This window comes from Anopheles aquasalis, chromosome 2 (assembly GCF_943734665.1).
Source record: "Anopheles aquasalis chromosome 2, idAnoAquaMG_Q_19, whole genome shotgun sequence".
NCBI lineage: Eukaryota > Metazoa > Arthropoda > Insecta > Diptera > Culicidae > Anopheles > Anopheles aquasalis.
The window spans coordinates 5,542,501-5,565,000 of NC_064877.1; the positions used below are offsets into that span (position 1 = coordinate 5,542,501).

A 22,500-nucleotide genomic window follows, 5' to 3' on the forward strand; every position below is an offset into this window, starting at 1 on the left:
CTGCGTGACTTTGTGTAAGCGATGAAGTGTTTTGTGGCTTCAATTCTCTGCCAGCGAATGGGGCGGAGGTTAGAGTGGGGTTTGAGTGTCATATGGAGCACAAATATGGCGTTTAATTTTCTCTCTTTGGTGAAAGTTTTTCATACAATAGGTTTCAAGGCCAGGGGTTTGCTTTTAGAGGACGACCGAATGACGTATGTCGACTGTCGATCGAGTCCAAAGTCGACATATCCGGCTATTGAAATCTAAGCAAACTACGGCGAGATTAAAGCAGGCGTTGGCATATTTGAATTGGATCGATAATGTGTCGCGTGGCCAGTACACTACCGTGTCCGCCCTACTTTCATCGAAGAAAGGAATTAGTTTAAAACCATGTTTCATTACCGGCCCAAGCCGGAACTGCTGACGTCTGCTTCAGTCATCCAATAGAGAGAGAGAGAGAGAGAGAGAGAGAAAGAAGAAGAAAAAAAAACTAACACAAAGCATTGGCTTTCGACATCTTTGGCAATAAAAACCGACAAAAATGCCACTAGGAAACCACCGAAAACCAACTAGCTCTGCGCTCCAGTGGCTCTAGTACTAGTACCACACTCTGCAGCCTGGCGGCGGTGCTGCTGCGGCTGCTTCTGGCGCTACTGAATTAAAGATGAGATGAAAATCCTTCTACGAGGAGTAGAAGGGTGGAAGAGCGACCGAGCATTGCACGCTTCCCGAATAACTCGCCTCCATTGCCGCGCGTGGCGAGTTTTGTGCTTTTTTGGTCACGGTCATGTTCGAACGCAGAAGGAACGGAGGTGGGCGAGGGCCGCGGAACTGGAAACCGAACCCTCCCCCCACCCGGCACAGAGAACGTAAATCCTCACTGACCCGATGCGGTCGACCGGTCGGTCGGTCGGTCGACGGGTGCTGCTGTGGAGGACTTTTGAATTGATGTTTCCCGCGAACTTAGCCACACTCCCAGCACTCGGCACAGCGCGCAGCCATTTTATTTTGACGGCCACAAGAGGGAGGAGAGAGAAAGTTGGTGAGAACGGAAGATCATCGTCACACTTCATTTAGCGAATGTGTGGTTGAACCATTTATGCAGGATTAGCATTGATGCCTTTCGGTACGCGGCGTGCGCAGACGACGACGGTGAGGAGCAGGAGGAAGATGTGCACCCGTGTTCCCTGGTTCTGTCAGTTCAGTTCAAAGACCTTCAACACACCGACACATACACACTCACAGCCACCCACAGACAACCGACTACGTCTGTGGCATCTCGCATGGAACCTTCTTCTACGGCGAGATGCTTCTCCATTCATCATTGTTCTCACGAGAAAGATAGAGAGAGTGAGAGAAAGAGAGCGCACGTGAGCGAGAATCTATGCAATGTTGGGGATGGTCGGAGTGGAAATATTTATTCGGAAAAAAATGGAGGAAAAATGCCATCGGCAATGGCAAACCACCAACAACCGGGTTGATGGGAAGGATTCCGGTGCGAGCATCGAGCTGAATGACGTTCTCAGGACGCGCACTCCTGCTCCCAAGGTTAGAGCCTGCCGATGGTACCAGGATTTTGCTGGCTGGCAGTCTGTTCGCACTTTCCAGGCGCTTCCTGTTTTTCCGCGGTGCTCACATAGCCACAATTGATGGTTATGCTTATCCTGCTGCTGCTGGTGCTGCTCTGTACGTTGTCCTAACCAACGTGTGTTCTGCCAAAAAGGATATTAATAAAACTTTGCTCTTTCAAACCGTCTCTCGCTGTTGTTGTTGCCATATTGATTTCAGGGTCTGCAAACACCACGAAACCCAGGCACTAGGCTGCTGCTGTCCTTGCCTACTGAGATTATACTAATATTTCATGAGCGCATCATGTCGGCCTAGTTCCGCTGTAGGGGCTGTGCCCTGAGCGGGTAACATGCATAAGTGATGAAAGTTATTCAATTAGCATCGCACTACTCGCCGTTGATGCTGCATGCATGGTTATCTCAACAACTCCATCGCTCGGATCTAGTGTTCTACTCACGTGTGCCTTTCACTTTAACCAGAACCGAAGGTCGCTTGTGTTTCAATTACTATTCCACCGTTTTCAGCGCAACCATTTCCATGAAAATGTGGCCAAAAGAAAAAGAAAGGAAATCATATGAAAAGGAGGCAAAGTGTGGCTCCTGGTGTCCTGGTACGCTGTCGAATGTAGCAGTGTCGAGTAGTAGGAGCTGATTCTATCTCTTCTGTTCATAAAAAAACCGAGGGGGCGAGTGAGATAGAAATACTTTCAAAGCCTACTAGTCCCCGCCCCACGAGGACATTATCCTCCCCTTCCTTCTTAGACCACAAGTCTCCACAGCTGTCAATTCAAGCGAAATCCTTGGTTTGCTTTGATAGAAAATTCTTTCGCTTTTGTGTGTCTCGCTGCTGTGTGCGCGCGCGAAGTGTCCTTTTCATCCGAATGCTTTCTGCTTTCAGCGCATATTTTCCAGCTTTCCACTTCGCTCGAATTTAAAAAAAAGGCAGCAAACTCGTCCAAAGCTCGTTACGTGTCGTTTAAATAAGTTTTATTTTTGCTTCACCTCCACCCTTCCTCCTTCACCTTCTCTGCTCTGCTGATAACAGAGTGCAGGACGGGGGGAGCTGGAAAGTTTTTGTCGCTAAGCATGTCACCGAACGAGATCGCAAAGAGTCTCTCTTCAAACCACAGGCAGCGGGTGGAGAGTAATGTTCAGGGAGGAGTAGGTGAGGTTTCAATTGAGAACATTTTTGGCACACATGAAGAAGTGGCCCGGCGCACGGCGGCGGCAAGCACGGTTTGTTATCTGCGAAAGTTCTTCTGAATAAGATTTCCAAAAGATGGCCCCGGGCAGGCCGAATGCGTGGCATGAATTGCTAAATGGAATGAAGAAAAGTGCGGTTAACCTGTTATGCTGTGCCACTAATTCAACACACGCGTACCAACATACTCGCAAAACAAACAAAAAAAACAAACTCATTCGAGAAGAGCTGAGGTTGCACACTTCACAACTGAGTACCGCTGCTGCTTCTCGAGGGGTTGTATAGTTGCTTCCGTGATCGGGATTGTATCGTATCGGGATTGTAGATTACTTCTTTAGTAGCAGTGTGGGAGGTGGGGCGTGATGAGTTTTCCGTTTTCGATATCTTATGGTTTCACGTTTTTCTTTCATTTACACACAAGCTGCCTTTGAGAGTAAGTATTATATATTTGCGCTTCTTCGTTACATTCCCGTTAGCCTCTCTTTCTTAGTTCGTTGTTGTTGCTCGTTTACTGCTTGTTACTATTTATTGTAAAGAAGTATATTTTCTTTTTTTTTCTTTATTTCAAGAACTTTTACTGATTGTCTAGAATTGTTGAGTGTTTCTTTGTTGCCCAAATCCACTCCATGTCACATCTCGATCGATCACTTCCAGCACATTCTGCACACCCATACTGCACCCACGAATTAGTTGTTGTTTTTTTAATGGAAAGTGTTGTACATTGTCCATTCAATTCATCACACTTTTACATCCACTACGACGCCGGCGAAACAATCGATCTAATTGGGTAAAACAAAAGGAAATCCAACACTTCCGTTCGGGTGCCGAACGGGGTACATTACCGAACACTGCCCGTTGGACCGCTGGTTATGCGTGCACGACTTTCGCTTTTTAAATCTCTTCTTTAACGCAAAACCGCACAGTCGCACCTTTAAGGAGATCGCGTTGGAGCAGACTAACCCCAGGTGTCAGATTAGTTTCAGTGAGTCTCACAAACACTGCGAACCGTTCCTTCTTCGGACAGGAATGGAATTCAATCAACAGGTTGCCATCACGATCACGATCACGAGAATGGCAGGGAAAAGGGTATGTCGTATTCCCCACTAAAAATGTAAATAAACAAATTATAAACCGTCCACTGGCCTGGCGGAGTCACCGTCTCCGCTGTCAAAGCTCAAAGCTGACATGTGCTGCGTCCGACCGTGACTGACGGACTACAGGAAAGAGGGGGGAGGAAGCCATGCCAGGGCACACGGACATCCCATGCGACCTGTTGGTGCGATGTCGCGTTATCATGTTTGTGGCGATGTGTGATGTTAACACAAACTATAAACATGCGGCACAATCTCAACAAGCCACTGTTGGTGATCAACCGATCAACCTGTGAATGGGAGGAAGGGGTTTCGTAAAAGGTCGCTCTGGTTCTGTTGTTTATCGAGAAGCTGGAAATAGAAAACACTAGCAACTGGAAATGGAAATGCTCTCTCTCTCTCTCTCCGGTGCGCGCGCCTTGCAGAGCGATCTCCAAAATACTCCAAACTCCCGATTTCCAGCTCCCGGTAAGCTGGATCGAGATCTCGTTTGTGTCTTTCTGTTGATCATTCTGCATAAAGCAGCAGTAGCACCAACAGCGAGAGAGAGAGTGGCCCTTTTCTTTAGGTTTTACTTGGCTTCTTCGCACACGTGACTCTCTTAGTTCACCTCCGATGATCCAACTTTTGCGAACATCTGTTGTGTAAACGAGGCAGCACCGTCGTGCCCTTGTGAGCGAGTTCTTTAAATCCATTTTAATGCTTCAAATCCTAACCACACCATAAGAAGTGCCGTTTGATGCCTTTCCTTCTTACCGGAACACCGGAAAAAGAGTGAAGCCAAATCGCTCCATTCACGTTTCAGTTGCGCGAGCGAAGCACACGAATTGATGCTAGGCAACTAGACGGTGGTCTCGGTTTTTCTCCTTCGTTGGAAAACTGTTCACACGACCACGACAACGCGGACGACGACGAACGAAACGAAGCTCGCGATCGCTCGCTGCTACTTCCAGAAGAGAGTGGGGAAAAGGGCGACCCCAAATTGATCAACAAACCCCCCGTTTTGCGAGATCACCTTTCTTCTCGTACCAGAGAAAAGAGCAGCGCCGGAGACTTAAGCCAGCAACCAACAGATCAGCAGCAGCAGCAGCAGCAGCAACGCAGCGCTCCCCACGGATGGGAGGCTGACTGACTGACTGAGTGAAGAGCTTCAACCGAGTGGTGGTGGTGGCCGTTGTCTGGAGTCTCGTTTCTTTCATTCAAATTCCCAGCCCCAAAAAGAAGGGGAAGAGAGGAGGGAGCACAGGTCGGTCTCTCGCGTCATTCGCCAGCACGGACCGTGAAGCCCTCCAAACACGACGCCACGGACAGACACAGGGCTTTCAGTGGCTTTTGCGCGATGCATTTTGGAACGGAATTTCCATCGGCTTCGGTGGGGTGGGCTCGCTCTCTCGTCGTGCCTGGTGCTGGTGTGTCTCCGTGCGCTCTACGTGTCGTGTCCCCGAGTCAGTCCCCGTTTGTCAGTTGCTCCGGTCAGTGTCCGTTCGCGTGGATTGTTGATTTTTTTTTTCGTGGATCCGCGGGATCGTCCCCTTCGCTTATCGTAGCACGCGCTTTTGGGAGTTTTTTTTTTTTTTTGGTGTAACCCCAAAGGGTTGAGATCGTGCGAATGTCGCCGTGATCCCCTTCCCCCTTGTCGAGTGTGTCTTTGTGTGGTGATTGAAAGAATATCAATTGTTGTGGCGTGGTGTGCTGTCTAATCGTGCGGCAGTAAACGTGCCCCCGGGATTCGTTCGAACGCAGATTAACCTGCGACATCCTGGAACACCACAAATTAGTGTCTTCCGGTTAGCCGACTCGCATCCCCAGAAGACGAGTCAATCCAGCTCCATTTCCTGGACGGATGTGTGCCCACATTCACACCGCTGACATAGTCCCGTAAGGAAGCAGAGAATAACAGCTGCTGCTGTTGCTGCTGCTGGCTGTTTGATTAGTGTGTGCGCGCACCGAGAGTGTCCGAGGTTGAATCCCCGTCGCCGCCGCCACCGCCGTATGTCAATGGCGCCAAGTACGCGCCAAGTGGAAATCGGAAAATTGTTTAAATCAATCAGCGGCTGAATGAGTGCGCGAGTGCCGCAACGAGTGGAGATAATTGGAAAATTGAAGTTCGAAACCTAACTGTTTTGTGGTGGCTTCTTCTTCCCCGTTTTCTTCTCCGTGATCGCGATCGTGAGAGACCCAACTACTGCTCACCACGTTGCCACAGTAAACGGAAGAATCAATGTTGATTTTCTACTATGTTGAGGTAGGTGAAGTGCGAATTGAGTGGAGGAGGAAGCCACAATGCACAGTGGCCAGTGAAAATAAGTCGACTAATCATCATGGCGGTCTCGAGGGCTGCCTGATCGGTGATCTTTACAATCTTACGAGCCATTATGGGAGGCAGTTCAATGATGATGGTACGCGTACTACAACACCTCTGGCACGCACGCAGCAAGCAATCGTTGATGGTCGATGCTTTTTAATAGCTGCTCCTCTTAATGAAACGGTTAATGAAGTCCTAATGATCGACTTCAATGACTGTGATAAAGCCTTTTCTGTGTGCGGTTCGAATGAAACCTGTTCTTCTGAAACACTCCACCTGTGTCCAGCCTATCAGCTGTTTGCCAGCCGTGGCGTTCTCGGTGGCATCAAGTGCAACGGGATAACGCATTGAGCATTTCAATAACGGACAGCTGATCGGTGGCTGGAGTTGCGTAGCTGGTGTCTTATAAAATAAATAGCTTCTCGAGTCGTGTTGTCGTTAATGCTGATGAGCTTTGTAAACATGATCTGTGGAGACACGGACATCAGCTGGACCAAATGGAGCACGAATCTGGACCAAATGGAACCTTCAGAACCCAAAGACTGTAAATAATTGCGCAAACGACGTCACGAAGCTACGAATCAGTGACGCCTCTCATCACAAACGCTGCTCCACATTTTAAGATGTCGACGAGAGACGATCGTTCCCCTTTTCCCGGCAACACATTTCATCCGATGATCTTGCGTCACTCGCAAAGGGGTTCGCGATCCAGTAGTGTATTCCCTCGCCAGCCCCTTTATAAGCTACGAATATTTACTTAAAAATTATTGACCGCTAGGGAGAAGAGTGAGCAACGAGGTGCCAGTTAAAAGTCGCATCATCAGAAACTGTGTCATCATCCTATGGCCATTGAGTAAGCAATGGATTGAGCAACGAGAACGGAGACCCAGAATGTGCAACGGCAAACATGATAACGATCCTGTATGGCATCGTTTTACACTCGAAAAACCGCAAAAACCTCAAACCTCGCGATCGGACGCGATGGTCTGTCATATTCGCTTTTTATGCGTTTGGTGCTGGTTGGATTTATGTTCTCCAAACACATGGAGGAGGTGCCATCACTTATTTGTGTTAAAAGCCCTTGGCCAACCCGTGGAGCAACACAGCGCCGTCTACCGGCATGGTTACCTCCCTTTTTCGGGGGTGGCCAGCACACTCCCCCTCTCACCCACTCTTCTTTCTAACCGCAACGAGTGTGTACTGCATGCTGCAATACTCGCACTTTGCCCTCCGGCATTTCTGCATTCCATCTATCCATCTTTTTGGGTGACGATCGGTCTTGGTATCGCGATCATCGTGCGTACACAGTACTTGCACAACGCACGTGCCCTAGAGAGGTACGAAGGGGCAGCCCCTTCGTGTTGATATGCCCTTGTTTTCTTGTGTGCAGCTTAGGTTCAATTTTTTCCCCGCTTTTTTTTACTTCCATTTCCAGCTTATGGTAACCATTTTTTTTGCTCTTTCCTTTTGCTGAAACAAGAAGCTGCGCATCATTTCCTTGTGTGTCCGATGCGACTGCTTCCCCTTTTTCGGTGGCTGAACCTGAACGACGCGATTGAGAAATGGTTTTCATTTCGAAAACGTCGCACCGCGTAACAGATACCATCGCGTCATCGCCTCTGAGCGTCGGTCGTCGCCTACCCAGGTCATCTGAGGGCTCCGGCTTGAAATGAATCAAATTTCAGCCAACGTATCTCGTCGCTGCTGCTGTCAGGTGTGCTGCTACCGCTAGCCCAGCGATGGTGTTGAAGGTCGTATCGGATTGCGATATTACTTAAGTGTTTATTAGCACCACCTGATAGCAACTGCCCCAGATGACGAGTGGTCGTCGTCTCTACCTTTATTGTTGTGCATCTTCTGTGTTACGTACAGGGACACGTTAGATCCGATCCATTAAATTTGCCATTACGTTGACCTTGAACCTCAATGACACAATTTCATCCTTCGGATGAAACAAGCATCGTACTCCGCTACGCTACGCTATAAATAGATTGCCAACCACTTTCCACAGCTGGCAGAGGCTCGAGATTTTGTTCTTCTCGCGATATGTGTCGCGTCCTTCGCTTCTGTGGTACATCATTCTCTTATCATTCGCTGTGTCTACCCTTGATCGCTTCAAAACATCGCGTATCTAGAGCAAATGATGCGCATGGCGGCACTTGAATAGCGCACCATTCCCCATGTGCGCCATAAATTGCAGCCTCCTCTTCCTGCAGCCCGCTGGTAGCATGAAAAATGAATTATTATGTCATGTGTCAGGGAAGCAACCACTCGGCTAATGGCCGTGTGCGGGCTGCATTGCATTTCACGCACCAAACCCGCGACTAAACGACCAGCTGCTACCTAGCTTTCAGCTTATCAGTGGCCAGCGCCACTTTTCCTTAAAAATAAGTTCATTAAATCAAACACTAATGGCCACCACCACCAAGGAGTTGCGAATCTCTCGGTTCTTTCTTCGCTTTGTTTGATGAAAATTCGCCGAAAAGCACTGTTTGCTGTGTTTGCGTTTCATCTGCGCGGGGCATGTTTTCGTCGAAAACATAAATCGTTCGAGATTTAAGAGCGGGAGCAAGGATGGATGACCATCGATGCATGTGACCCGTTTGTTCCACCCCACAAAGCGGCAGAAGAATATTCAAATCTCGGGGGGGGGTTTTCGAAATTAATTACATTCCTCCTTCTCCTCTCCCTGCTGCTGCTGTTGCTGCTGCTGCTAGCGGTGCTCGCGCCACAAACGACGACGACGACAGGCTGATGACGGCGCTGGGCAGACCTTCATCTGCCTCTGCTGGAAAAGCGTAATCCATGTCCATGCACCACGTGCACACGTCGCCCGCCTTCCAGAAGAAGGAAAGCTGGCTTAATGTAACAGAACCTTTCCTTCTCTGTCTCTTTCTGTGGGCGTCGTACACTCCTCTGCCTCAAATCGTCCTCTTTTGCTGGTACGACGCGCCGCCACCGAAGGTTCACGCTTCATCGGTTGGTCAAGGGCAGAACACGGAGACGACGGCGGGCCCCCACCCCAGACAGGCAAACTTACTTGCTCGGTCGGTAGCTTGAATGTGTTTTGAAATCAAACTGAAACTCGACCTTTATTTTGCTTTCCTCGGCTCCACCGCACTCCACGGTCTGGGGGAGGGTTTTTTGGAGAAAATCATCCTCCCGAAACCACCATGACCAGCACCGCCATGGTAGTGATGACGACGGAAATCGTTGGTCCGTGAAAAGCAAGCCACCCCCCGGGTCGTGTGCAAGTAACGGTCCATCTCTGTCTCGGATGCCCCCTTTTTCCACCTTAATTTCGATTATTTTATGCCGGGTTCCGATCGATCGATCGATCGATATTACCACGCACAAACACAGAGGCACAAACCAGTGTCGTGTCATGTCACCACCAGCGTCGTCCAGAGGGTTCTACGATTAGTATCGTCCGCGTTGTGGTGATGCTCGGTCTCGGCACCGAAAGAAGCAATAATCGAGCAGAAAAAAGGAAGGCCGACGGAATTAATCGGCGGAAAAGCGAGATACCGGACCACCGGCTCCACCGTTGATGATCGTAGCGCAGAGGAAATAAATATGTTATCTCAATGGCCTCTTTTTTTTTTGGGTGGTTCTGGTGCTGTGCGTCTTGGGTGGAAATGGATGTCATGATGCCGCCCTTCGACGCATTCCCAGTGCAGGGGGGGCGATGGACACATTTCTACTCAAAATTTGTTGCCCAACATTATGCCACTAATTAATGAACCATGTGAGCAGGTCCGAGCCGCTAGGCACACTTTTATCGAATGCGTTCTTGGGTAAGATGTGGAGCAAATTTACATTTTGATGCAATCGAATAACTTTGAAGCGCAATAACTGCGCTACCATTTGGGGTGCGTTTGATGTCTTCTAATCAGTTTTCTGGTGCTTCAATCGCCTCATAATATGATTTGCTTTTTATGGAAAGCCCTAATCGGACCACCCAAAGCGGGTTGGTGCAGTTTAGGGCACATTAAACCCTTTTTTGCGGTTCAGTGGCTCTTCTATTAACTAGCTGCAGGATCTTAGTGATAAGTTGGATGAGATTTATTATGAGGATTAGTTGCATTTAAATTGTTTTCGAAATAACATAAAAATCCTTTTATTTTGTTATCTACAATTTTTGTTTTTTCCGTAAATCCTCTACTCATTCGTAAATCCTTTTTGGAGGAAAAATAAATTCAAAAATAAAAGAAGCAATAAACAAACACAAACCAAAGAATGTACTTTCTAGTTTTGTAGGATTTTTCCTTTTAAAAATCGGGGTAAATCTTCTCCAAATCGTCACTGGTGGTGAGCAGAGCATAAAGACGTCGATATTGCCCTTGACACAAGCCGAAGTAGCGATTCAAAGAGGGCAAATCTTTTATTCGAAAAATCTCTTCTCCTAAATCAAATTGCCGTAAAGTTGCCTCCTAAATCCACTGCAAATTACCTTCATTATACACCTGATACTCACTGCTCATGTCTACCACATTGAGCTCATGCACCACATGCAGCTCGAGTACGCGAATGAGAGACGAAAAAAAATGCATGCTCGCCACGGAAGCAGCTTAACAAAGAACCGAATTAGCTCTATCCACACCGACGACACCGTTAAGAAAGGCTTCCTATCTTGCACCATGCACCACGCGGAGGACACGTTCGTCTATTTAGCGGAGATGCGAGGCTGAGAAGAAAAAAAGAGGAAGAAAAACCATCATGAACCCACCACCGACCCCCTGCGGCAGAAGCACCGTAATTGTAACGAGGTAGAATATATCTATGCACGGCACATGACCCCCTGGCCTCTATTGCCCCTCCCCCGTCAGCCAGGTGATGCTAGTTGTGGGATTCTCTTTCTTTCTCCTCAAACCGCGAGGCCTCCTCATGTTCGTCGTCGTGGCCGTGCGTGCTTCAACTTGTTTCCGTATTCTAAATGGGAGCTCATTAAAGCCGCTACAGCCGCTTCTTCCGCGCCCACCCCACCCCCACACACATTCCACATTCCCGTTGGTTAGAAGGTTGGTAGATAATGTGACTACATTCTAATGTGCACCAAGTCGCCTTGCCACTTTCGCGAGAGTGCACACCAGGGAGGGAAGGACAGAAACCCGTTGCCAATTCAATGTTGCGAGTTCGCATGCATGCATTCGCATCTCGTTGGTCTCTGCGCATATTACGTGTGCCGCTTGGGAGAAAAGAAGTTGCTGTGGGAAAGCACAAAGTGCATTTCCCCCGTAACTGTAACACCCCGCACGGGTATGCGGGGCGCACAATGATGATGGAATGTGGATCAGACGCAATTCGCATCCCCATCTCTCTTCGATCAATACCTCTGGAGTGGCGAAGGGCCTCCGACATTATGCATACAGTAAATGACAAAACAAATTAATTCCTCGACTGGCATTTGGAATGGCGCTGGGCTGGATTTCACTTTCGAGCCGAACGAAAGACTTGCCCTCCGTACGGTCCTCGAACAAGCGACGAACGTCAACGACCACCAGCCAAGCGGACGTCGGTGCTGCAAGATCGATTGCCCTTTTTGTTTGTTTTGCTTTGCTGATCTCCCCTCCCATCGTTGATCAATACAGCAGCAAGCAGCAAACGGTGAGCGATCGCCACCACCGCAGCAGATCGAAAGAGATCAAGCGATGCGTTTTGAGCACTCTGAACACTCGCTGAACGCGTCATATCAGATCCGATGTCTCCCATGTCATTCGGGTCACCACACCGTCGGAGGCGTTCAATTAGCTCTCGCGTTTGGTGTGTTTAGTGTGCCCGGCCCCGTCTGAATGCGAATTATGATGCAGCGTAAATAATCCATTTGGGGAAAGCGCTGGGGAATGGGGTTGAACCCCTCTGGCCTGATGGCGGACACTTTGAACCCCCGGAGGCGAGGCAGTCGAGCTCAGGGTCTCAAAAGTGGTTCCCCCGAAGGAACTCCGGAAAAGAAGGGCGAAGGAAGGGGTGGGTCCGCTAATCGCATAAATCGTTTTCTCCCGTCCGGCTCCCAGCGACTACGAGCCACATCACGAAAGGCGACTAGAGAAGGTCTCCTCCTGCTCAAGTGTGTGGTCTCACCGCATCATCCTGCTGCCGTCCTTCCGCGTCTCCTTGGGCAGAGGGTAAAGCTGTGTTCCATTAATCGTCGCAACAACGATTGAGCGACCGTGAGTGCAGATGAATTATGGAAATCATAAAAATATAAGTACGCGATATTAATATTAATCGAAAAACACACATAGACGGGAACGTGCTGGAGAGAAGTGAGGATCGAAGATTGAATTAGAAAAGAAGGAACTGTACGTTGGTTGTCGGGAATCTGCGGAAATGCAGTCGAGTGGCTCCAGTGGATAGAGTGGCTCCAGTGGTGGGTGTTTGGTCCGCACGAAAACGCACGTGGGATGGTGCTGCGACTGGTGCGCGCAGGCTCTTTCACCCTTTCTCGCTGGCGACACTTGCACTTTTGCGTGCACAAAACCCATATGGGGTATATCGCGGAAATGGTGCCATAGTCGATGCTTCAGGTGCGCTTTCTAAGCCGCCTCGCTCGCAGAACTATGCTGGGAGGCATAGGATTAAGCGGTGTGTTGGGCCCCGTGGGGCTGTCAGTAACACACATGGACAAAGAGACGCTCGCTGCTGCTGCTGCCTCGCTCCCACGCGTGTGCAACTATCGACTATTGATTTATGCACTGGTATGTTTGTGTGCCCACCTTGCTCTGCTGGACCAGTGGAGCGCTCAGTGCATTCTATGGTTGCTGCAGTCGTTGATCATTTGTTTTCTGGCGAGTTTTTTTTTTTTGGAGATATTTTATGCACAAGAAAGTCTGCAGAGTTTAAGTAGGAAGTAGGCTGGCTGTCAGTAGCCACGGATGGACAAAGTAACCTGTGAAGAAGTGAAAAAACGCAGATTGTGTGAGTCACGTATATTCCTTCAAGCTGTGTGGAAGTATCGTTCGTTTTGCTGTTTGTTCGACAATCTGCTTTGAATTCAATGAGTAGGAAACGGAACGTAATCGTTTGTCTGGCCACTCAAGAAAGAAGGAGCGAGGATTTCATAGGATCTTTATGCCTCTGCGAATCCTGACCACAAATGATGAAATCCTCTTATACGCGTTCAACAGAAGACTCCTCAGAAGCACATCGTGCTCCGTATGTATTTCTGATAAAGTATGTAAGCTGATTGTCAATTGACTTTCTGCAATTCCCGTGCTATTCTCAGCTTGGCAGTGCCTGGAAATGGCAGTTACCTCGAACAACGAACGTTGTGCAACGTTCCCAGGCACCAGAAGCGAAAGGTATTGGTAGCCTCTTATCACCATCAAGCAGCGTGGTGGCCATTTGCCACCGCAAATCTTAAAATGGAACATCCATCTTGATGTTTCACCCGTACCACGGCCAGAATCGGATCACCAATGGCGCAAGGGGAGAACCCCCGGCACGCATGGTAAGTGCGTGAAACGACACCGCTGCTGACCGCCGCGTGGCTAAGTGGACGTAAATGGATGGTGTCAGTGTTTGGTCAATTATATGGTGCATACGGACGGACTCTCCTGTTTCTTGCGCCCGCTCCTCAAAGGGGGTCTTGGGGCCCTTCCAGGCGAACGGCAGTCCAATTAATGGTCGCACAAGCAGCCCGAGCTGAAAGTGTGAGAAAAAAAAATCACTCTCACTGCCCCTGCCCCTACGATCCCGGTCAGACGGGGCTGTGTGACGTAAAAGGCCGTGCCTTAGCCTTTGAAGGGCCTAGGGGAGCTTTTCCCTCCCCCCGTGAGAAGTCGTTCACATCAGATCGGATCAACCTTCTAATTCCAGGGGGCTACGACCACCACCCTGGTATGCTCCAAATTTTATCCTCCACGTGGTGGCCACCTCTATCGTCCTCTACAAAATTACGGGGCAGTAAAACCTAATGAGCATTAACCAATAATGCCGCCCTCAAAGCCCTGTTTACGCATGTGGACCAACGGGACCGCTCACTGTTTCGGTTTCATAATATATCAGCCTTTTCCCTTCCACAACACCAGCCAAGGAGGCCCTTGAATTGCCTCCAAAAGGGCTTCACGAAGATTCCGTTCGGATGAGCGATTTGTACCTTTTTGTTGCTCCCCTTGTGCCAATCAATTACACGATTACTCTCGCCAGCCAGAAGTCATCACATTCAATTTGATGACGTGTGACGTGATGTGGTTGCTCGCCACGATATCCTGCCAATAGAGACAGAGAAAGAGAGAGAGATTAGCTATCACATCAGATCTCATCAGATCTCAATCAGTTGCTGGAGGACAGGGAGGACGATGAAAAGGCGATCACAATTCCGTCATCATCGCTTCTGTTGCATAATTTCTACCGCGATTGATTCAGCTTGACGGCACACTTGGCTTGGCTTAATTTGATTACCTCTCCTCGTCTCGGGCACAAAACTTCACGAAACTCATCTTCATGCAACCGGTGTGGGGTGAGGAGGGGAGGTGGGGAGCCTCCTTTCGACCTTGCGCAACTGATGATGGGTCCCATCGTGCGTGCCCTCCTCCCTTGTCGCGATGGGCGCGTGCTGTTTGCTTGAATTGATTAGAAACTCTCAATTGCACCGTCTCGAGCGCTCGGTGCACGCATCACCCATTTCATTTCAGCCATTTTCCTATTACCTAATGTGTCAACGCCACCGGCCCGCGGCGGGAGGGGTTCACGCATCGCGAGCCAACCAATTAGTTCATCGCACAGCAGGCGGCGGGAGGCTGCATTGAAGGAGGACCACACCGGCTGCTGGATGCGCATCTTTTTTTGACGAAGATGAAACCCGGATGAAGTGGGAAAGAAGACCAATTTCGTCGTCACCGTCGCCGTGATTCACGCTGTGAAGGGGGCGTGAAATGGATTTTTCAAGCGCGCCCATTATGTGCCCCTGGGTGCCCTTTTTTTTTTCTTCCTTCTCCCAATTGAAAGTTTCCGCACAGCGTGCGAGAGGGCAGCGAAGCTTTCGAAATTAGCGACGCAAACACACGACCAGCGACGAGACTTATTCCGCTGGTCATCATCATAAAATCGAACGCATCTTGAGCGCGAAGGTGCCGCAACGGATTTGTCGCGCTGAGTCCTCGAGCTTCACTTCGCTTCGCGCTCTTCAAAAAGCTTAAGCACAAGCTGTGAAGTACACGGCGGAAAAGTGTCATTGAATCACCGCGACTGCTGCCCCCCTAGCGCTTGGTCCAACAATGTCTGGACTGGACGATCGATGAGAGAAGATTACATTTTTGACAGATACCACCCACCACCCTCTCCAAACGATGTCCAGCTGTGCTCCAGCGTGTCAGGAATGCGGGAACTGTCAAAATGAGATGCAAAAATGAATTAATATTTCATTGCCATTCTCCCTCCCCCCCAAAAGGGACCTCCAGGGGCGCCTGCTGGCGTGCAAAAGCTGCGTGGCAAACACGTTGACCAGCACATTACGCAGGGCGACGTACCTCCCCCCGGTGTATGCTGCCCAACATATTTCCAACTCTCTTCACCGCTGCCGTCGTGCACAAATAAAACATGAAACTATGAAGCGAACGGACACCGCATCGCGCAACAGAAACTGGATCGCACTGGATGGATGGAACGGTGTGGTCCCACCGCGGGTGAAAGGATAATGGGTTGTGCCCGGTTTATGCCACGATTTTTTTTTTCTCGTTTTAGTCGTAGACCAAACGAGAGACCACCCGGGGTGCACGAGCTCCACAGGGCTAGCGTGTGGTTCACCAGAGAGAGAGAGGGAGGAACTAGAGGTCCGGCAAAATTAAGTCGTCGTCTTGAACTATGCTCCTCCTTCGTGCCTTCGTGGTGAGGGAATGGTTGTGGCAAGTTCCAAACCGATTTGGCGAAAACACATGCTGCTCGGTAGCGTAATCTTCATTTTCGTCACCAACCCCTGGGCGAGCGCAATTTGCGCATGCAACAATGCCTTCTCGCCGCGCGCGAGATGCTGGAGCGCGGACGGAATATTGGATATTTTTGAATAACCATTAAGTGCTGCCATCAACGGAGCGTTTCGTCCAATTTTCGTCCAACTCGCGGTAAAGCATTCCCATGGGAGCTGTGGGGCAATAGCACGGTTAGGTGACTGTGGTATGGTGTGCCAGCTTTGGTTATCTTCCGAACGCCATTTGCTTCTCACGGGCCGCCCCCAGTGATGAGCGCCCTGGCACCTAGCTAAATCCAAAAGACACCGAAAGACACGAAAGTTAATTTACTTTCTTTCCAGCGACATTTCGAGAGGCAAACCGATAAAATCCTGGTAGCGGATGGGTGCGCGCATGGTGCCGGCCTCTGCCGGAAGCGCTGGAGAAATGCATAAATGATTACAAATAGCTGCATTCCAAATCATAACAGTTTTACCTGCAGCGCGCGAGGGAACAGTTGTAAACGATAAATCCTCGCCAAGAGAGAAGGTGTCGTTTTCCACCTTCGGTGCCACTGTCCACGATCGCTTCACGATCGTCGATGAAGAGCCTCCCGAGGGGAATAGTTCGCTTGCTAAGCTGCAGGACTCTCAGCGGACAGCCACTTCACGCTGCCTCACTTTCGTTCAACCCACAACCACACCTGGCTGGCCTGCTCTGATGCTCTGCATTAAATTGTAATGTTTGCACGAGACTTGAGCGAGCGAGAAATGGGCAGCACCCTGCGGGTCGTTCGTCCAGGAAGCTGCGCCTTTGCGTGCCCTGCTAGTGTAGGCGCCGTGGCCGTGGGAGGCGAAGAAAGGCCACACCAACCTACGAACCAACCTGATCTCGCTGATCGTTAGCGCACTAGCGAAGGAAGTGAATAAACTGTAGAAAACAAATCCGAAAGATCAGTGATAAATATTCACTTTTCCCCCGCGAGTCTAGCACTCCTAGACCGGTGGAAAAAGAGACAGGACAGGAGAGGTGATCCGTGTTTTGTTTACTTTCACGTGCCCGGAAGGAACACGCGCGCACTTTGGGACTTCCCTCTCTGTGCCAGTGACGGTGACGGTGGTTCCAATATGCAATGCTAAATGTTGTGATCGTGCACCACAACCAGAAGAGCATGGTATGCAGGACTAGTTATGCTGTAATGTTGCGATGCGGGCTGATGCAATGGTCGCCTTTGGGGTAAAACCATTTCGCACTCGCGATCACCACCACCGGATCGGATCGGCCAACACAACGCACACAAGACGACAGAATGCGCCACACAACTTATCGCTTATCACAGGCCGCTTGCGTCTTGCGTCTTCCTGTCACCAGTTGGCGGGTTAGTAACGATCAGCATTGCCGCATGCAACACCGCACCGTTATCGTTTTAAATGTATCTTTTCGATTCGATCCTTCTCCCTTCCCGCCCCCCCGGCCACTCACTTGATCTCGCTCGAGGTGGAAATGAAAGCGAAAACGAATTAGAAATTAATTATCTGCTCCCCTTCCCGGTGGGTCTCGGGAGGATGTATGTGCACTGTCGCTCTGTGTTACACAACCGTGATCGAGATCGAGAAGAAACGGGTTATGGTGTAAGATATTGATTTGTTTGGGAGGGCACCAATCGAAAGCGTGTGCGGCGCACATCCTTTCATCGCTCGTTGCGCGCATGTCGTTTGTTGTTGAGTACATTGTATGTTTCCATTGTGTTGAATCATGATCAATCGATCGTCATTACACCATGCCATCATCAATAATGTTGAATCTGCCTTTTCTATCCCCTCGATGCGCTAGCGTTCAATCATGCTACGAAGCTCAAATCCGGCTGCTAGTTTTTAGCAATTTCATATTTTAAATATCCATGCCAGTTCCTCTCGCAAGTAGCTCCCGTGAATCCTTTGCAACCGGTACCGTTTCTAAAAACTAATTCCTTTCTCATCTGTTTCCGTTCCCGCAGGGTATGCCAGAGCAATGGGCGCTGATGCTGAAGAACTCGAACATTAGCAAGCAGGAGCAGAAGAAAAACCCGCAGGCCGTGCTGGACGTGCTCAACTTCTTCGACAACAGCAGCAAGCAACGACCGAGCTCGAAATATATGACCCATGGACTGCACACTACGACACACTCGGGTAAGGGTTGGTCGCTAGCAACACGCTCGCCACGATGTCCTCGTAATCCTTCACAACTTCGCCGTCCCTGTTGGTGGGATGATAGCAATGGGGAAAATTGAAATCGAAAATGTCCACCATCAACAACGGGAACGGTGGAACGGTGCGAGAGCACTGGTTTATGAATGTTCGATTTCGGAGGGAGCAAAATATGCTGAAGTCGTGCCAGAGTTAATATTTCGCCGAAATAAAAGGCGAGCACGAGGGAGGGGGGGCACAAAATGGAGTGGAAACTGTGGCGCAACGAATGGATATTGTGTCGCACACCATCATCCCCCCCGCGCCGCTTGAACCGTTTTTGGCGAACACGATTTCATTTGTTGGAGCGAAATTGGTTTTTAATTTTTGCAGCCTCCAACCATCGTCAAGGGACGGCCATGGCTTTCGATTATGAACCGTTCGTGAACCCAGCTTTATTGCCTTCGAAAACGCAAAGCCAGCGGGATGGAAGGTTTTCGTCATGAAGCAATCGCAGGTTGACGCTTGGTGTACACCGCGTGCGTTATCTCAGTTCTACTCCAGAAACGGATCAATTAAAATGGCTCACAATTTTATTGTGGTACCGGCGCTGTGAGCGCTTGATCGCGGCATGGTATGGTGGTCGCGTTACCGCATCGCGAATTGTGAAACCAATTTGTTGTTTAGCCATTACGATCGTTGTGACCACGGGGATTGCAATTGAAGAACAATTTACTTTCTTTTGTGCGTCTCTGCGTTTCGCATCATCCCTCACCATCGTCGTCGACGTCGATCGTGAGTCGTTGATTTATTGAAATCATTTGGGGGGGAGCATAATGGAAATGGAATGGAGTTTAGTACGCATTTTCCATTTCGATTCCCAGCATCTGCGCAGCATCACGCGTTCGCATCACAACGCGAAACTTCATACTTTGTAACTCGCTAGACCGGTGGCGGGGGAGGGGCTGGTACCACTTTTAATCGCGTGAACTATCACGCGATCGACACAACGGTCCCGTCGGTGGGGGATGGTGATGGTGGCAGCTGCCGGTCCTGCAGAGTGTTGTGTTTCGCACGTTTGACTTCATCATATTTTGTGCAAATTCATGCTGTTCACCTTTCACGCCTACGATGAAGCCCGAGACAGGGTGTTTGATCCTGGAGCTACGATAGGATACAAGATTAAGCGCCGTGTGGCGTTAATGGTTCTCCTGAAATGGGGCCAGCAGTCAGCAATACATTGTATCTTCTTTTTAGATGCTAGCGCGAACGAGGGGACTCATTTGGAACCCTGTTTTGAAGCGGACAACCCAGCTGAAGCACCGCAATGCACTTACCGCCACTTGGAAGAGGACCTCGGCTCGTGGCATGTCCTATTGCATAATTTGTGCCACATTACAAGCCTCCGTCAGATCTCACACCCTCAGTGAAGCTGAATCTTACGCCAAACATATAAACAACGGATCGCTCACCCGGTGCTCTTTGCACTGTACCATCCAGGCGCAAAACCTGTTAAAGGTGTTGAACCGTAAACCGATTAAAAGCGATTGAAATGGATGCCGACAATGGGGGATTAATCGGAGGAAAATGATATCTTAATCTCGATTTCCTCTAATCTAATTGTGAGGACTCTGGTCTATGGCCGGCACACAATGAGCCAGTCGAGTGAGTCGTTGTTTGCACTGCTTCGGCCTTTCTATTGTGCCAAACTCTCTCACCCGGGGGGGGGGGGGGGGTCTCCATGAAATGAGTTTTCGTGTTTCGGACTGACCAAAGCTGCGCGCTCTGGAGTGGACGGAATCGGACTCACTGTGGCATGATAGAGGGTCTCCATCTCTTCAAGCGGCCAGTTTTTGGAGAAACGGTCATGCCCATCAAAAACAATGCCCGATGGCTTCTTTAAGCGTGATCCCGCCGAACCCCTCTGTGGTGCACGATTTATTAAGACATTGTGCTCGCACCATAAATGGTGGCGCCAACAACGCCATTCTGCGTCAGCTGCGCGAAACTCCAGGACGGGGACGGGGATCCATTTTTAAATAGCCTCTCTCGCTATGTGCAGTGGGTGGCATAACTTTGCGATGCTATTGCTGCTGCGAGGTCGATGGCAGAATTCCGTTTTGGGCTGAACCGCAACAACCCACAGGGAGAGAACGAGAAAAAGAGAGAAAGAAGGAAGGTAAGATGCTGCACCCGGGCGGTTTGCGTTTGTTTGCGAGCCAGTTCCTCCTCCTTTTTTGCGCACCACAGCCAGCGAGAGTTCAAGTGAAAGGGGAAATTTCACTTTCGTTTCGGGGGAAATAAAAATCCAAAAAAACACTAGGGCACGATCACCCCGCCAAAATACGTTGCACCCTGGGCTTTGCGTTGGTGGCGGATTCGCCTCCCAGGGTTTCTCATTTTACCCCGATGCGCGTCCCCCGGCATTCATGGCCCCCATGGGCATGCAAATTCTCACGCAGAGCACCGGAAAGGAAAGATAACAATCCGGACCAGAGAGTGCGGCCATTTAGGAGGAGGGAATGTTTTTTTCGTAAATGAAAATCTCAGACCACGACCAACAAGGGATGGAGAGGGGGCGGGTGGGGAGAGATTGCTGTCATAAACATGTTGTGACGGATTATCGGAATTTCGGTTCAGCCAACCTGCACCACAAGTGATGGTGGTGGTGATCGGTGATCGTTTTCGGGAATGGTTTCGCGCCACCGATCACACGGCTCATCACGCAACACCCGGGCATAAGCTCGTCGCAAAATACGGAGCATTTTAATGGTCGCAGGCCAAAAAAAAACGGAATGAAGCCTGGAGCCGTGTTCGCGTTTTATGGGCTGTTGGTGTGAACGCGATGGTGTTTTCCTTTTTGTTGCAATATTTTTTTTGTGGGAAAGTGCAGTGTTGATTTAGTTGAGTTGATGTTGAGTTGAGTGCAGTGTAAATTTTCCTGAAAAGAAATAAAACCAGGATAATTTAAATGAAGTAATGTGTCACTTTAAATTTAAGAGGCACACCTGGTCCCATAACCACTAAAAGTCATCCAAATGGTATGCTAACTATCATGTCACTTTCCCTCATACACTGTGGGAGCTGATAGCAGATAGAGCATGAGATACGTTTGTGTCAAAAGTCTGCTACAAAGGGAAGATCGGTTGCTTTCATTTTCATGATGAGGCCATTGACACCAGTGGCCCTCGCTCCGAGTACTCACGGTACTTACCCGGTCTCCAGCAAGACCGACAACTCACTTTCAGCCGAGAAATGGCATCTTCCCTTTGTGGCTGATGAGCCAATTAACGCAGTAACAGCATTGGTTAGCAGGTTGGTAACCACGGAGACCAACGCTACGATGCCTTCTTCTCTACGGCCATCAACACTTCTTCAGCAAAGAAAATTCTACCAACGAACATATCCTGAGGCTACTCAGATTGATCCGTGATACCTTTCATATCACGAAGCTCTCTTCTACCACGCATCCGATCTTCCGATCGCGTTCGATTGTGTTGTTTGGCCCACCCCTGATTGATCTGACACGCTAACGTCATTTCGACAATTGAAGTGTCACATCCGCTGACCTTCCCCTGGCGCCCCGCCTGGCGCCGACGGGACCAATTAGGGTGACGGTGCCACCTTTTCGATCTGCAATCCCTTTCGCCATTGTGATGCCGCGAGATCATCGTACACATCGTTCCTTTTGAGCTGGAGGCAGCTTGGGCTGACGTGAAAGAAAAGGTCTCAATCCAGCAGGGGGGGGGGGGGGTTCCAAACGTTTGCTTTCCTGTCTGTGCCGGTTTGGTGTGTTTCGGGGGCCAAAAGAGAGGTCAGTTAAATTAATTGAGTTATTCAACCAGGCGGCGGACAACTTCACGGGAGACGCGACGCCCGATGCCACGTTCCCCGTGCTCACGTGGGGGGAATGAATGGGAATTTTACTCAATTAAGCTGTGGTGTGTACTGCTTACTGCGGCCACCCTAAAGCACACCGTACTCACTACTTTTGGGGTAACCGAGGAGCCATCTATCGATTTCCTTCCTCGCCCTCGTACCGGGTGGAGCTGTGATTACTGGCTCCACCACTAAGGGACTTACTGCTGCTGCTGCTGCGGCTGGGGGGTGGAGGGTTTTTTGCAGCAATTTTGTGGTCCGATCGCCGGGCATACCGGGCGCAGCGTTGTCCGCCGCATTTTATGCAGTATTCCTGCCAAGCACTCGGAGGCTGGTAAACCGTCGATGGTGGTTGCTATGGCATTTTTGGGTTGCATAAAATGTAATGTTCTGTTCTGTTACACCATCGCTGCACTGAATCG

At 49.7% G+C, this 22,500-nt stretch overlaps 1 protein-coding gene across 5 annotated transcripts in view; it reads left to right on the forward strand.

Moving 5' to 3' along the window:
- Positions 1 to 22,500, forward strand: part of LOC126570536 (serine/threonine-protein kinase Pak) — a 44,315-nt gene that overhangs the window by 14,666 nt on the left and 7,149 nt on the right. For all 5 annotated transcript variants that reach the window (XM_050228358.1, XM_050228357.1, XM_050228362.1 and 2 more), the window contains one exon: positions 18,031 to 18,202. In XM_050228358.1, coding sequence (XP_050084315.1) covers positions 18,031 to 18,202 — 172 coding nt within the window. The remainder of the gene's footprint in view (positions 1 to 18,030; positions 18,203 to 22,500) is intronic.